The sequence below is a fragment of the Eucyclogobius newberryi genome, unplaced genomic scaffold, assembly GCF_026437365.1.
Source record: "Eucyclogobius newberryi isolate DKJ021-1_F unplaced genomic scaffold, fEucNew1.0.hap1 SCAF_1, whole genome shotgun sequence".
Lineage (NCBI taxonomy): Eukaryota > Metazoa > Chordata > Actinopteri > Gobiiformes > Gobiidae > Eucyclogobius > Eucyclogobius newberryi.
Window position 1 is genome coordinate 23,703,824 of NW_027315723.1, and position 16,015 is coordinate 23,719,838.

The 16,015-nt window shown below is 39.2% G+C and overlaps 1 protein-coding gene across 3 annotated transcripts in view; it reads left to right on the forward strand.

Annotated features, from left to right (window-relative positions):
- cnih3 (cornichon family AMPA receptor auxiliary protein 3) overlaps positions 1-7,582 on the forward strand; it is a 62,119-nt gene extending 54,537 nt beyond the window's left edge. For 2 of the 3 annotated variants that reach the window (XM_072440511.1, XM_072440498.1), the window contains exon 6: positions 7,335-7,582. In XM_072440511.1, coding sequence (XP_072296612.1) covers positions 7,335-7,365 — 31 coding nt within the window. In that variant the 3' untranslated portion in view covers positions 7,366-7,582. Of the gene's footprint in view, positions 1-272; positions 329-7,334 lie in introns of all 3 variants that reach the window. The other variant, XM_072440506.1, reaches the window with a different exon arrangement.
- The last annotated feature ends 8,433 nt before the right edge of the window (positions 7,583-16,015 follow it).

The following is a 16,015-nucleotide window of genomic DNA, read 5'->3' on the forward strand; positions in this document are numbered from 1 at the left end:
CATGCCCAACAGCGACACACTGTAGGTTAGCTAGGGCAGACTCTTGAGCTAATGCATGTGATGTTGCGAGAATTTGATTCTTTACTTCATTGACAAGCACTAGCATAAAGTCAAAGCCCGAAGGATCCACTTGTCAGCAGACGTCTATGCGGCAATGTGCCTTTGGGCAACGCACTGCTCGTGTTACTTTTGAGGATGTTTATGATTTTTTTGTGAATAACCATCTTGTTATTAACTACTCCGGACTCTTCTCTGTCATGTGGGGGCTGCAGTGTGTGGAACCTGGATATATCCCTCTAATAGATCTTATCAATGGATACACTTAAAGGTACAATTCTCATATTTTTTTACGTTGTTTGTTCTCTTGGTTTTAGTTAAACAATGTTGCGTCCTCTGTGTCCGTATTAGATTCGTTCTTTAATGAAGCTATTTTCACGGTCAGCCAATTGTTTCATTTTTGTATGTGTGCAAGTTAAAGTGCATAAACTGCCATCAAAAAACAAAGACCCAACAGCGCTCCCTCCTGGCATGGTGCAGCGGCACAATTCAATATCTAGTCTAGTCATATCCATTGCCATTTTTATAAATTTAAAGAAGACATATTATGCTTTATTTCTGGTACTAACATACGCAGATCATGATTTTATGTTTTGTTCTTCGTAATCATCAATATTGATTTTAAAATACGTAATAATAGAAACAGGAGCAAAGCTAAAAGTTTCTCATCAACATCTCATCAACATTTTTTTAATCTGATGGTACAGTATTGACCTGGAGTCTAGAGGTTTGAATACTCACGATTAAAGGCATAATGGACGATTTTTTGGCCCAAATCTCATTTCATCATCGAGTCTCATTTCCTCGTGGCGTGGACTGCCGATTATTCCTGCCACGTATCAATCATAGAACTCACCTAACCTCACCTGCAGCCGCGTGCGGCTCGTCCCCAGGAGAGCAGCATGTTTCCCTGTGTCTAAGCGCATTGATCTATCATAATATAGTTCCCTCAGTGTACGGGACAAAATTAAGACTGAGAAAGACAGTTCGAGCTGTCTCAGAAGAAGACCGAACTCTACGGAGATGAGAGATGCGATGCGATCCGTCGCGCTAATAAACAAACGTGTAGCACGGGGGGAGTGCTCATGCGCACTTCCGCTTGAGTTCTCAAATCGGCGAAAAAACGACCATTACGCCTTTAAGTACAGAGCCATGGGTGGAGATAGGGGGTAGGTAAAACAGAAATTCTCTGTGCATTCAAGCTTCAAATGCAAGACAATTTATATGCATAAATCAAATTAAAAAAAAACTTTACAACATGGTTAAACATTTGTGTGCTGATTTTGCATAATATGTCTTCTTTTTTTACTTTTAGATCCAGGTACATAGGATAAGAGGTAAAAATGTAAAGTATAAGTAAAACATCATTGTTTTTTTTTCTTTTTGTGAGTAAATAAAGGACGTGGTTTTGTCTCTGGGAGTGTCCTGTAAGGATTCTGGTTGCTGTGTGCTTTCATCTCAAACTGAACCCATCTGGCTTCCTTCATCTCATTGCGCTGTGGCTTACATCGATGTGGTGTTTTCAATGTTTTACAGAGTACAGCAGCCGCAGGAGGAAGAGCAGAGAGGTACTCCTCCCAAAGCAGCCCGATGGCATGTTCACTGTCAGCCCAAGGGCCAGGCCAGGGGTGGAAAGAGCAGTGGTGCTTTAAGAAGTGCTTCTTTTAATTACTTCAATAAAAGTACAGATACAGGATACAAAAACATTACTTACATTAAAGTATCACGTATAAAATCGACTTAAGTCAAAGTACTGAAGTACTTTAAAATATTACAATTGCGGTGATCTTGATAAAGATAAATTCAATTCCTCAATGTACAGACTATTAAATTCAAAACCTTATGCATATGCTAAAATAACTCCTCAAGCCATAGTTTTTAATTTTCCGTCCAAAATGTAGTGGAGTAGAAAGTACATATGCCTGCATTTTACTATTATGTGTGTGTGTTTTCCCCCAAAGAGTGTATACTGTAAAAGCCGCACTCCGTGACAAAATGAAACCAATGCACAATGTCTGCATCTTATATTTATTAATTAATCTGTTTTCACTGTAGGAGCTGTAAGCAGCGCTTTATTGGCCGCAGTTGGGTGGTCCACCCCAATTTCACCTCAAAACAAACAGCTGTATAAGCCATGTAAGGACCTGAAGATGTGTGCATTTGAATATTAACAATGTGTTTGTGAGAGCTATGGGAACGTGTTTGACAAATTAAAATACACACTTCAGGGTACAGCTAATGGGGAACCTACTCAATTTACAAATCACGCTAGCTTTAAGCACAGTATTTTACTTTTTTACTTTCCATCTTGGAAAATAAGGACCATAAATGTTGTCAAAACAACTTGCTGTACTTTAATTTACCATCACCCAAGCATGATTGCAGCATATTTTGAAGCCTCTGCGCTCATGGGCTGACTGTGAATAGACCTAAAGCTTGCTTCTTTGGTGTTGTCGATTTTAACTTTTGCCTCCAATTCTCCTTTTTCCAATTCTCCTTGCACACAGCATAACCTACACGCCTGCCTCTGTGACCTCAATATCCTTTCCACCAACACCCTTGTTTCCTCGTATCTCTCCACACGGACAATGCAGCTGTAATTCCTGTATCTGATATCTACACGAACCCAGACATTGCATGCTCCCACAATCGCCCACACCAACGCTGACCTCCTGAGCACTGACAAAAGATCAGGTTGAGGGTAATTTCACATCCTTTGTGTTGCTCAGTGAAGCCTGACCACTGCAGATGATCAGCTCGAATCAGCCACTGACTCTTGATTTTTGCTATAAGGACGGGGCTGCGTTAGAACTGCAGCCTTATAAGCACTTTCTGGCCATAGTATGACTGCAAAGAGTTAACGTTCATGCTGTATGATTTAAATGGGCTTGAAAAATGTACTCTTTGAAAAGGTTGCGTTTCAAAAATAAAATACATTTAGAGTACGGTAGATGTACAAATCATGGGCGATATGACAAAAAATAAATATCATGTTTTTTGGGAGCCTGATCTTTATTTTGCTTCATTGTAAATACTTAAATCCCACTGTCACTCATTCATAGTCTGGCAGAGGCTGACCAATAGGAGAAGTGGGTGAAAAACGTGTCTTAATTTATCATAAAGCTGCATTCAAGAAATAAAAAATGTCTGATCCATGATGTCAATTTGACCAGATTTCTAGCACCATATTGCCCTGCCCTTTAGAGCTGCTGCTCCTCCACATCAATATGAGGAGCTTGTGAATAGGTATAGAAGGTTATGTACATTTAGAAGGAAATTGTGGCTCTTTTGGTGAATAAAAATGTGATATGATGAACTGTCCTCAACTGTAAACACATTTATACAGCCGATCTTCTCCCATGATCCCCACAGCCCCAGTACTGCCTCTTCCCTCTGTCTTTGAGCTGTTGAATGGGCTGTTTTACTTCTGGTTCCTCCTTCTAACCTTCTGTTCAAAACCACAGCTTGGCACCCTGTGAAATGTGTGCTATGTTTTCACTGAATTGTATTTTTCGATTGCCTCAACCTCAAATTCAGGAAATGTGGGGAACCACTAAAAAGTATGACACAAGGCACTGCCACGAAGTCGAATTTATACACCAAGATAGTGAGATTTTATTCTTGTTCAAAGTATGCGCCTCATTCAAATGTTTATAATATCTCAGTAACCATTTATCTGTTGTGGGAAAACTCAAGCTCTTCTGACAATGCGAAAATGTAGTGTTGCAAAAAGAACTCAAACCGAGCACCACACAAGCTCTGAAAATGGTAAAGACCAAGGACAGACCGACATCTAGAACCAATAACTACGCAGTTTCAAAGAGTCTTATACTTCCATGTGCTTCACATTTTCAGCTTTGACAAAATGTGAGTTATGAATAGAGCTGCAAGATTAATCAAATTGAAATCGCAATTAGCAAATCGCAAAGACTGCAATTTTTTTTAAGTACCATCATTTCCTCCACGAACAACAAAGTAACCGGCATAATTCTGTATTATGTATAATTCTGTATATGCTGACCCCGTGTTTTCTGTACGTGAGATTCTGTCACTAAATTGTCACTTCAGTCTTTTTTAGTCAATTCACCTGGACACATTTAAATTGTGAACTTTGAACAGAATCCTTAAACATAAATCTCAGCCCTAATCGCATTCTCAGCACAAAATGTTCAGCCCTTGCACTGAAGTTACCAGACTTAATAGACTCTACTCTACAAACAGATTCCTCACACCAAGCGTAACCACGTTATGTCATGCAAATTGTCCGTTAACGTCGAGCCACCAATGAACAAACAAAAGAAAGATGATTTTTGGCGATACAATTTCCCATAATGCACTGAATTCCCCTTGACAACCTTTAGTGGCGTGTGCAGCAGCAGCAGAGGTCCTCCAGGAGGGGTCTCATTAGAGGCCAGTGATGTCTGCTTATTAACTGTAACACTATGTCGTCGGAGACTCATTTACCTTCTAACGGTCGCAGGTCTTCGCTCGCAGCCGCTGCTCCTCCTCTTGACACCGTCGCCATAGCAACATGTGGAGGGCTGAGAGACATTGCGATGCTCTGCCATCAAACTAAATCTTTATACCATCCCATTATATTGAGTTTGTTGAGTGCAGGCGGCCTCACAGCTTCAGACATTTATTTTAAATATAAATGCTTATTGCAACTAGAGATTGTTTGGTTGATCATTCTGATTATTCAGGTCACAATATAATCAAATTGGGACCATTTTCTATGCGATATTACATATTTTTACTTTGATCTTTAGTCCATTGAATACACCTCAAAGAACACTACTTTTTTATCTGACTGTCATTTAGAAATTTGAAATTCATAAAGTATGTTGAACTATGGAGAATGAGATAAATTAAATGTTTCAGTGTTGTTTGATTATGTTCTTAATAATCATGAATATTGTTAATTTGTGTTATTTCTTTCTCACATTAATTGTAACACTAAAATGTTATATTTTCCTCCCACATTACACTAAACACATAACATTTCCAGAGGCTAGTGCTGACATCTCTCCTGTATTAGTAGCTTACTGTGGATGTGGTTTGGCTGTAGGCACAGGTTGGCAGCCACTTTCTTTCAGTTAGCCCCAGGGCAGCTGTACATAATATACACTTACATTTACATGACACCATAATACATTTTGATGCACAATATATTGTTATGTAAAATATAATGACAAACAATAATATTTAAATCATTTTATGCCAATGATTTAATAACACAAGCTAATACCAGTAAACTCTGTTTAATGTACATAATTGTGAAAAGGCATGAGCTGCAACAAATAAATAGTTAAATTAAACAATAATTAGCCATTAAAATTACTTATTCAACCCTCTACAGCTCAAATCTTATATTACAAAAACTAATTCCCCACTATTGCAAAGAATATGAACGCTCAATAAATACTGAGCCTAAAATATATAGTTCCATGTGTCATCTCCTGAAGGATAAGTTGATATAGTAATTATTGTGACAGCTCTATATGCAGAGTGAATGAATAGTGGCTTATCATACGCTTTGAGAAGCTTGTCAAACTTGCAAAGTGCAGTGAATCATATTGTTTCCCACTTCTGGGTGCCGTCTTTTGACATACAACTGTCCTTTTAGTCTGTAAAGAAAGCTAATCGGGGTGAAATGCACTGAGCAAATTATATGATTGACACTAATTAAATATTGATGGCTAAATTGATTGAGTCCGCTGTGATTGGCTGCCTGCTGTTCTTCACACGATCAGAGCTCATGCTGAGAGCGCTCTCCTCTGGCCTGGCAATCAAATATTAATGTTGGCTTTTAAAGAGTGGAGTGATAGAGCCAATGTAAATAACGACCAAAGCACTACTTTTATATTTTCTAAAGATCAATTAATTTAAATATCCTGAGATTCCTAAGCTACAACATATGGTGATGTATTGTGTGTTATTGTTTAGTTTATGTGTGTAAAAATGATTTATATATTTGTTTTTCAATATGTAACTGTCCTTAAGTCTTTACCAGCAGAAATGGTTCCCTCAGTCATTTTCATTCAGGTTTTGGAATTCAAAGTTTCCTCTGTGTCTTTTTTTGAGTTATAAGATTGTAAAACTCTGATGTGAGTAATCTGATTTATTTCTGATTATGGTTCACCTAATTAGTTACATCATGGTTTGCATATCATTAACATAATTGTAATGATCTAGAAATCAGATAATAATCAAATTTGATTGCATGCAAACATAATCTGTGTATTATAGAAACAGGATTGGCCTGAGTACTGAGCCTTGTGGAACTCCATGGCTGACTGTCATTATCTACAATGGCAGTGGTAAAGCAACAATTTACAACGAACAATGTTGTTTTAATAAATAGATACATACATTTATCTACAGATACAAGATCACTACACTAGCACTAATGACTACACACCTGATTTTCTTAAAGCCATTCCTGAAGGTTGAATTTAAAATGTCCCAGAGTGCGTCTCTCCTTTGACAAAGAAGCAGTTCTGTCCAAATATGGTGGCTCTAAAGTTCACGTAGCTGTCTCCACTGGAGGAGACTCTGGATTCTGTCTCTCCTCGATCTGTGCTTTAGCTGCTCATTGTGCACATGCTCATTGCCTCACATGGATCATAAAAGTGCTCATCAGCTTGATTGTTTTATTTTGCATTTTCACTGGTGCTTCTTTTTCTTCCCAGCTAAAGATTTTTTAAACATGCCAGGAAGGACAGATTGTTCCTAGATGTTTAGGCCTTGGTGTAAGTCTTTAAATGCAGAATGATCAATTTGAAGTGAAGACTAGAAAACATAGCAAAACATGTGATGTACTGAAAGCATTCTCAAATTTTACCAGTTTTAAAGTGCTTCTTATAACATTTGAGTGCACTAAAAAGACAGTAACAGATGATTGTAGCAAATCTGTGAAGTATCGATGAAGACAGAAAAAGATTTCATGGGAAAGAGTTATTAAATGTGTAAACAAGTATAGATTAAACATTAGTATTATTTGTATCCACACATTTTCTTGATACATCATAATGAATGTATCTGTATTGTTATGGTCCTAAAGATCCTCCATAACGGAGACAAAAGGTCTAGTGTAGAGAGGAGCAAACGTAAGTACTCAGAGCTAATGTAGTAATCAATTACACTAGAACTCACATCAGCAATGTAGGTGGAAAACAATAAACTCTACACAGAGAAAACACCATGACACATTTAGACACGGATCACAAGGCCATGACTGTTTATTCACCCCTTTGTTTGTTCTTATATTCTTGCAGTATGATCTACGCCTTGGTTACCTCATCATAACAACTGACCAATCAGCGAATGGGAGACAATGCCTCCAAGTCAATCAAACTGCAGTAGTCTCAATGTAGAGGCCACCTTGAGAACATAGCACTGATCTGGTCTGAGGTCCCACTTGGCTGCTCCGCTGTACATAGTAACTGAAGAACTGTTTGTAATGGGTCTGGTGACTGTATCCAGACCTGATCATCACTGCCTGGTTAGTACCACTCACTCTGACTCTGGAGCCAGTAGCAGAGCACACCGGAGAGCACACGGTAGCGTTTGCACAGTTTGTCTCAGGCACAGTTTCGGTGAAGCACTGCCCAACCGCACAAGCCCCGCCCTCCTGCCACGCCTCGCCTCCTGTAGCTTTAGCGAGACCGGCTGCACGGACCACACTGTACAGAGGGAATAAACTGATAAAAGGAGGGAGCTCTGGACCACCGCTCCCACCGCGACACACAGCTCACTGTCTGTGGGCTTTTATTAACATAGATATTATATAGATATGAATGGCTTTGTGATGTGTGCATTTTTGTGTATTCTTTAAAAACAGGCATTCTTTAATTGGCCCCATTTACGCAAGGTTAAATTGTAACAGGAGATTTGTAATTTATAAAGAACCCTTAATCAGGAGAAACCATATCCAGCCCTCCTCTGTCATTAAAGAGAGCTACACTAGCCTCGCCCACTTCTACAGTAGCATTATGAGTTGCCCTTTAGCAAACTCTTGTAGCTAAGTGGATGTTGATGATGCAGGTAATGCCCACGTCCAGTGGATTGTGCATTACAAACTTTAAATTGCTCTGGATGAGGTTGACCCCAGTCGACACACATACACCAGTCTGTTGTTTACACAATACGCTCTAAGCAGGTGTTATGATTCAGTTCAGACCAGAAACCAAACAAATGAAGAGGTAGAAGAAACATGATTATGGAAAATATGTTATGGCATCACCTGTGACGTCAGGGTTTCTTAACGGTACAATGTTGAGTATTTATTATTAAGGTTCAGTTGGACACCTGCACAGCTAGATGGACATGCTTTGTAGCTGGACAAGCAGAATAATACCCAATATGTGTAAATGAAACAAAACACAACCCTTTTCCTGAGAAGAACAGTTTTAAAAGCTCAATTTAAATCAGTTCCCTGCAATATATGACCTTTGGATTAAAGATATTATAGAATAGCATAAAAATTTAATTCTGGAAATGATATTTAGCCTATATTCATGTGTATTATGAGCAGGAGTCTGCACACGCTACACACAGAGAGATAAAGGTGTAATAACTGTAGCAGCAGCTCAAACCCATGTGGACGTGTGTGTTAACAGTCAGTGAGCCATGGTTTTCATGACTTGTAGGAAATGGTGTGGTATGATCTACATTAAGTGATGGTTATCCCTCTGACATGGACAAACACTACCAATGTTTATCACATTATCACATGTGTTACTATACATCAGGATGTTTATTGCTAAATGTATAGTGTTTTCCTTTTTATTTTAAGTTGCACTCATTAGTTCTTCACATGTAGACCTGAGGTAAGCTGTAAACATGATGCCAGACCTTTTCCATGTTTAATCAGGAACTATTCTGTACTGTCCATGTGCTGAGGAGGTCGTCGCACATGTGTCCAGGGCTGACCTCAGTAGAATCATGCAGGAAAGGCCTCACTGTTGTTTCATGGTGTCATTTCATTGTGACTAACTTTTCTAAAACTAAAGATTCCGAAAGAGACCCTGGTGATTTTCTAGAAGCACATTCTTTGCACAAATAGTGTCTTTGATCTTGCACTGTACCGGCAATATTGGGTTATTTATTATTCTACGGTAAAGGTAAAGGTCTTCCAATATTCAGAACTGTCAATCCCCCTTTGACACTGGGAAGCAGTATGAATCTTTTATAGAAAAAAAAATGGACCAAATGTCTTCATTCATATTTAAAAATGTTATTTATTTTTGCTTTTTGTGAATTAATGTGGGCTTGCCATCATGTGAGGAAGGAGGACCTAGAATCACCAAAAGGAAGACTGTAGCATGCTTTTTCAAACTAACTTGACCCCATCAGCTTCAGTCTGAACAAAACAAATATAACTTTATATTTAACAAAGTCTGTTTAGTGCAAAGAGCATTTGAGTGGCACTAGTGGATATCTTGGGAACAAGTAACCTGAACTGTCATTACTTCAGAAAACATCTGGTGGTTGAAAACTATATTTAAATACTGTATTTTATTCCTTTCACCACCTGTAATAGCAGCTGATGGTGCAAGACCCTTTTTCACATTTCTCTGAATGAGAACGGAGATGATGTCTTAACAAGGACATCATCTCCAGCCCAAAAACATTTTTTGATTATTATTGTGTATGTGACCAGCTCATTTATATTTAGATTGTTTATTGTTTATTAAATAAAATATTTTAAAATCAAAGTTTCAACTTAGCCTGTGAGTATTACTTTTCAATGTGTCATCTACTAAGCAACAAGTCGTACATGAATGTGAAGTTCTTATTAATAATCCATATGCATTGCCAGACCAGTGTCTGCTATAAATTATCTGGCACCGTTAAAAAGTTCTCTGCCAACAACGGGAAAAGAAAAATGGCCACTTCAGCTTCACAAATAACATGGGCTTTTTGCAAAGCCCCCCGTCACAAACAAAGCCAAAAATACTCTCCTCCTTTGGCAGGTGACTCTGAGGCTTTCTATGAATTGGCTCCAGCTCGAGGAGTGTGTTGTGTATTTGAGCTTTAACTTAGAACCTTCATTTCATCTATGGGTTTCAGAATGGTACGAAATTAGGACTGATGCCATAGCGATGAACAATTTCAAATAAATAGTTTTAATGGGAAAATGTTGCATACAGTGCATTCAGAAATATTCACTTTTTCCACATTACAGCTTATTATTCATTTATGAATGATGGAGTCCACTGTGCTCATAGGAATGCTGCAGATATGTTTCTGTCCCTTCTCCAGATCTGTGCCTTGACACATCCAGTCTCTGAGGTCTGAAGACAACTCCTTGGACATGGTTTGGCTGATGCTCTGACACTGTAAACTGTGGGACCTCATATAGACAAGTGTGTGCTTTTCTAAATCATGTCCAATCATCTGAATTTACCACTGGTGGACTCCATTCAGGTTGTAGAAGCATCTCAAGGACGATCAGTGGCAAGACAATGTACCTGACCTCAATTTTGAGTGTCATGGCATGAATACAGTACATGTCATATTTTTTTTGGGAATAAGGCTGTAACACAAACAAATGTTGAAAAGTGAAAGCTTTCTGGATGCACTGCAACAGGATGAACAACCCTATGAATTACTTACAAAATTAGACATCATAAATGGATGTGTATTGAATGTTTTATCCATCAAAACAAAGAAACTATTGCAGAAATACAATTTATTTGACCATAACCTTTTCTTTTACCCTTTACCTGTGCATTAACTTAAAAACACAAATAGGAGAAATTGTGATTTGATTTCTAGAAGATCACTCTCTAGTGGTTAACTGTGTTTGCACACTAATATATGAAAGCCAATGCCTGTTCTATTGAAGTTTGTATAAGGAAGAATAGTCCGAATAATTGAAGGATGTGAAAAACAAACAAAAAAACCCTGATGGAGTTACTTTCTGCTTGTAGACGACTGTCATGGCCGACCCAGGTGACAGTAAATGGGGCCGGGTGGGAGTAGATGCTGTATGTCTGTGGGAGAGCTCATTTCCACGTGGACTTCCTCTCAGCGCCGCGCTGACCTTCTACACTGTGGCATTAAACTCACACACACATGAACTCTGTCTGTGTCCTTTACTTCACAGCAGAAGCACACACTATTGAGAGTACTCGCCTGCACATCCGGCTGCCCGCGGGTGGTACACGTACACAAAAAGAGCTGTTTAAATGCAAAAGCCTAGTCAGTATAGCTCCTGCCTTTCATGCTAGAGACACTTTGTAGATATTTGATCAAGTGGGTCTAACTCAGGGGTGTCAATCATCCGGGCCGCGGGCCGGATCTGGCCCGCCAAACGTTTTAATCCGGCCCGCCGAACATTTTTGAATTAATATAAAATATATATATATATATATATATATATATATATATATATATATATATATATATATATCTGTATATATTATTTTTTTTTTCGTTCATAGAACCGTAGTTAAAACTACACGTCCCACAAGGCCGCTGGTGGCCGCCCCTCCCCCGCGCGGCTCTTCACTGCCGTGTGTGCTGCGGAGGGAGAAGTGCTGAGGGAAGTAAGACACGCGTTTGCGCACTTTACAGCACTTACGCACCTCAGAGCAGAGGTCTGAGCGAGGACAGAGACGTGTGGCTTTAGGAAACATGTGGAAGAAAGAAAGAAGACTGTCTTGTGGATTTTAGAGTTGTGCTAAAAGTGGAGCTAACAACAAGAAAACTAACTTTTGTGATGATGCTCTGAGGAAAACATCCTCTACAAACCTGAACAGATCAGGAGCCACAGGTAAAAACACAGGTCAGAGTTTAACAAAGTATGAACATGACTGTGTCCACACTAATGTGACTGAACACAAATACAATGACCTCATTTGAGTCACTACATGAATCATTTGTCACTAAGATCAACTTAAACTATGAAAATAGCTCATATTGAGTTTGAGCAGAAACATGTCTGTGATATGAACATTTCACATCATAAATCACATCAAAAGTCCATGTTCCTGTTCCTGCTGATGTATGAATATGGACTCAGTCTTTCACCTGCTGCACATTTGCGCAACAGTCTCCACAATTATTACTAGGCTGTAAAAAAGATATATATTTCTTATATGTTTATTGCTTTATTTTATACATAATATTTTGCCCACAATTTGAGAAAAGAGTTTGGTTTGATGGAACACTGTGGCTCATAACTTAACCTCCTTAAACGCTCCACGTGTGTTTGTATTTAGTGGTGTGTCAGTTCAGGTGTAAAGAGAACTACGGATAATTACACAGACGTGGAAATGTTAGTTAATACATTTAAAAGGTTTTTTAAATCTTGAGAAGTTTATTTTGTTATAAAGTCAAATACAATATTTTTCAGTTCCAAATACCTATTTAACAATATTTAAAAATAGACTAAATGTTTATCTCTGTAGATCAACTCTGAAGTTGTAATGCACATAAACTGAAGCACAGTGTTGGTGAAATTACACTTGTTTTTCTAAATACATTTCAGTTTATGAGAACAAACGTGTTTGTAATTTCTTTTAATCGATCCAGTAATTACTTCAAAAACAGCGTAGGCTATATAAAGCTATTTATTTACTATATATATATATATTTTTTTTTATGTTTCACGTTATGTTCGGCCCGTGACCCAGCCCGAGCGTCGGAATTCGGCCCTCGGCCCAAAATGAGTTTGACACCCCTGATCTAACTGGTCCAACAACTATTTTTAGTTGTCAACTAGTCAAGTTGTTTCAATTGAGGTTTGTAAAATGTATTTATAACCAGTATAATTTAATGAAAAAAGCTGACTGAATGCTTAAGATTAAAAAAAAATCTAGAATATTTTTTACCATTCAGATATTTAGATTTAACCTTTATCTATCTATCTATCTAATTCTCTCTCTCGCGCTCTCTCAGACAAATGTGGCAATACGGCATTAAACCTATCTAGTTTATCTTTGGAAACAAGCAGGTGTTAACAAGTTACAAGTCAGGTCTGTGGACAGAATGGAGCATTAATGTTTTTTTGAGGCATTTTAAGCAGGCAAGGGAAGTTTATTTGTAGAGCACATTTCATACACAAGGCAATTCAGTGCTTGACACAAAGGGGGGAAAATGCATTCACATCACAAAGAAATTACATTAAATATAGTCCTAATTAAATAAAACATAATCCCATACAATAATCGCAGCCAGCCACCAGAAAAGTTACGCAGTGCACCTTCAATTTAATCATTAAGTATTATTATGAGCAAGTGTAAGTTTATCAAATAAAGTAATAATGAGGCCTTTATAAGTATTCCAGTAGTACAGTACAATAAAAAGAACAGTAGATTTTAAACTGCAGTATCAGCTGAGGGATGTGTTTGTAACAATAAAATCTGAAAAAAAAAGGCCGTGGCTGGAGAGCCGCGGCGCGGTCAAATGGCCGCGCAGTTTCAGGGACCGCGGCATTTCCCTTATAGCCCGTTATAGCCTCATGGCTAACCCTAACCTTAACCTTAACCCCAACCCTAACCTTAACCCCAACCCTAACCTTAACCCCAACCCTAACCTTAACCCCAACCCTAACCCCAACCCCAACCTTAACCTTAACACTAACCTTAACCCTAACCTTAACCCTAACCTTAACCCCAACCCTAACCCCAACCCCAACCCCAACCTTAACCTTAACCCCTAACCCTAACCCTAACCCTAACCCGGCGCGGTCTAAAACGGCGCTAAAACGCGGTCAAATAGCGCCGCAGTTTCAGGAGCCGCGGCGCGCGGCCGGCACAAAAATAACATTGCAGTTTCGGCTGCGCGCCGCGACACTGCAGATACTCAAAAAAAAAATTGTTTCACAATATTTTGGCTTGGTATTACCTTAGCTGCACTTGCTCTGTGTGACCGAGCTGATAACCACGCTCCAGAACTGTGAGGACAGTCAGCAAAATGTCTCTGCAGCTTCTGTGGGAACAATCTAAATAACAGGTCACTTACATTTATGTTTCATTCTCTTTGTAAAAAGAGGAAAAACAGAGACTTCACTACAATTGTTTTTGGACATATAGTTTGGTAATGACACTGAGAGGATAAAGGTCGTAACTGATTGATGTGGTGATAGTCTTACCCCCAGCACAGACTGGTAAGGGCCCTGAGGCTGTGCAGGCTCCTGGACACTGTGTAAGCCCCGGGGCAGGGACAGATATCTGAAAGAGCAGAGGAGAGTCCCAGACGGGGGGGGGGGGGGGTTACCATCAGAGGTCACCGACAGTACTGTCACTCCCTCTGCTCTCATCGTGGTGAGTGACATCCTGACATTCAAACACAGAGGTATGCATCACATCACAAACTGAAAACTACATCTCACCATGAATGAGCATTTTACATGTCACGTGACAATAAATGAGCTGAAACTGTTGATTAAAAGCAGGAAGAATCCATGAGTTTCAGAATGATCATACATTAGGACACAGCGGGATAACAGGAAGCTGAAACACGTAGTGCTCCAAATTGGATCCATGCCACAAACAAATAACAAATGTCACCATTATTATAAAATTACACAAATGAAAATGACAACAAATGATTAAGGAACAATTCTGTTAATGTAATTCTCTTACCTGCTACCGGCACAAGCTTTACTCTCCCCAAAAGTCCAGTCCCTTTGACGACAGGTGAGTGCATGTGCAATCCTTACCCAGCAACCACAGCATCTCCCTGGGCAACAAACTGACACATTCTGACTGGTTCATGTGAAGCAAGATGGATCATGCAACTATGTGTCAATATTATGACAAATACATAAAACCAAGTCTTGCTCTTGTTGATTTGGATGAATTGGTTTATGAAAGCAGCTTAGGCAATTTGTTTTAGTCTAGTTTAGTTGACTGAATGCCAGTGTGTGAGTGCGATTAAAGAGACTGTAACTGATGCACATTGGATGCAATAGCACATCTTGTAGATCAACATGGCTGCAATCGTCTTGGCTCCACCTCTTTTGTCGTCGCTCTCTTTAGAAATGAAGTGACGGTGCGGTTGAAGCGTCAGTGGATGAACCCAAATGGATGTGTCAGAGCGCTCAGTCAGCAGCAGCGAGCTTTGACTCAGGTGTCGCTTCACCTTCTGTGACTCCAGATCTGCTCCTGTTAAGTGGAACTGAAGAAAACAACAGAAGCGTAAAGACAGTGTCTTTACGCTTGTCAATGATTACGTTCATTTCGACGGGGCATTTCCTCTTTGATCCAGTCTTACTCTTTGACTGAAATCATGTTTAGTTTTAGTCAAGATTTCGTCAGATATATATATATATATATATATATATATATATATATATATATATATATATATATATATATAATTTTGTCTATTTTAGTCGTATTGTATTGTATCTTTCATTGCCAAAATGAAACTAACCATCCAGTTCTTAAAGGTCCCATAACATGCAAAATCGACTTTTCAGAGCTTTTAACCGTCTTACATTGCTATTTGTGCTTCTTATATGTACCCAGTGTGTTTTTTTGATTGATTCCCGCAGTTTTTAGCTCTAGTACAGACTATCTCCTTTCCTCGAATCTCCAAACTGACGGGGGGTGGGTGCAAGACCGCGTCATAACCACAGGCACGCGTCATCATCCCACCTCCCCCCTCTCCACCCCCCTCCCCCTCCTGCCTGCCGCCTCCCACCCCTTCCCCCCGGCTCCGCGCTGGCTCCTCCAGGCGAACCAGAGTTTTTCTGCTTCGATTTACGACGAAACATGGCTCAAAAAGGCCCAAAACGTCATTAATGATATCGCACTCTTACTGTTATCACAATGGTGAAGGTTTATGTGGCAGTTGATGCAGCAACCGGGAAGATAAACGGAGAGAAGTTCTATCCGATACCGAAAAACCAGGAAATAAGAGCGCGATGGACATAAGACTTTTATATATATATATATATAGATCTATAGATATATCTGTTCTGCGCACGCTGCAGAATTAA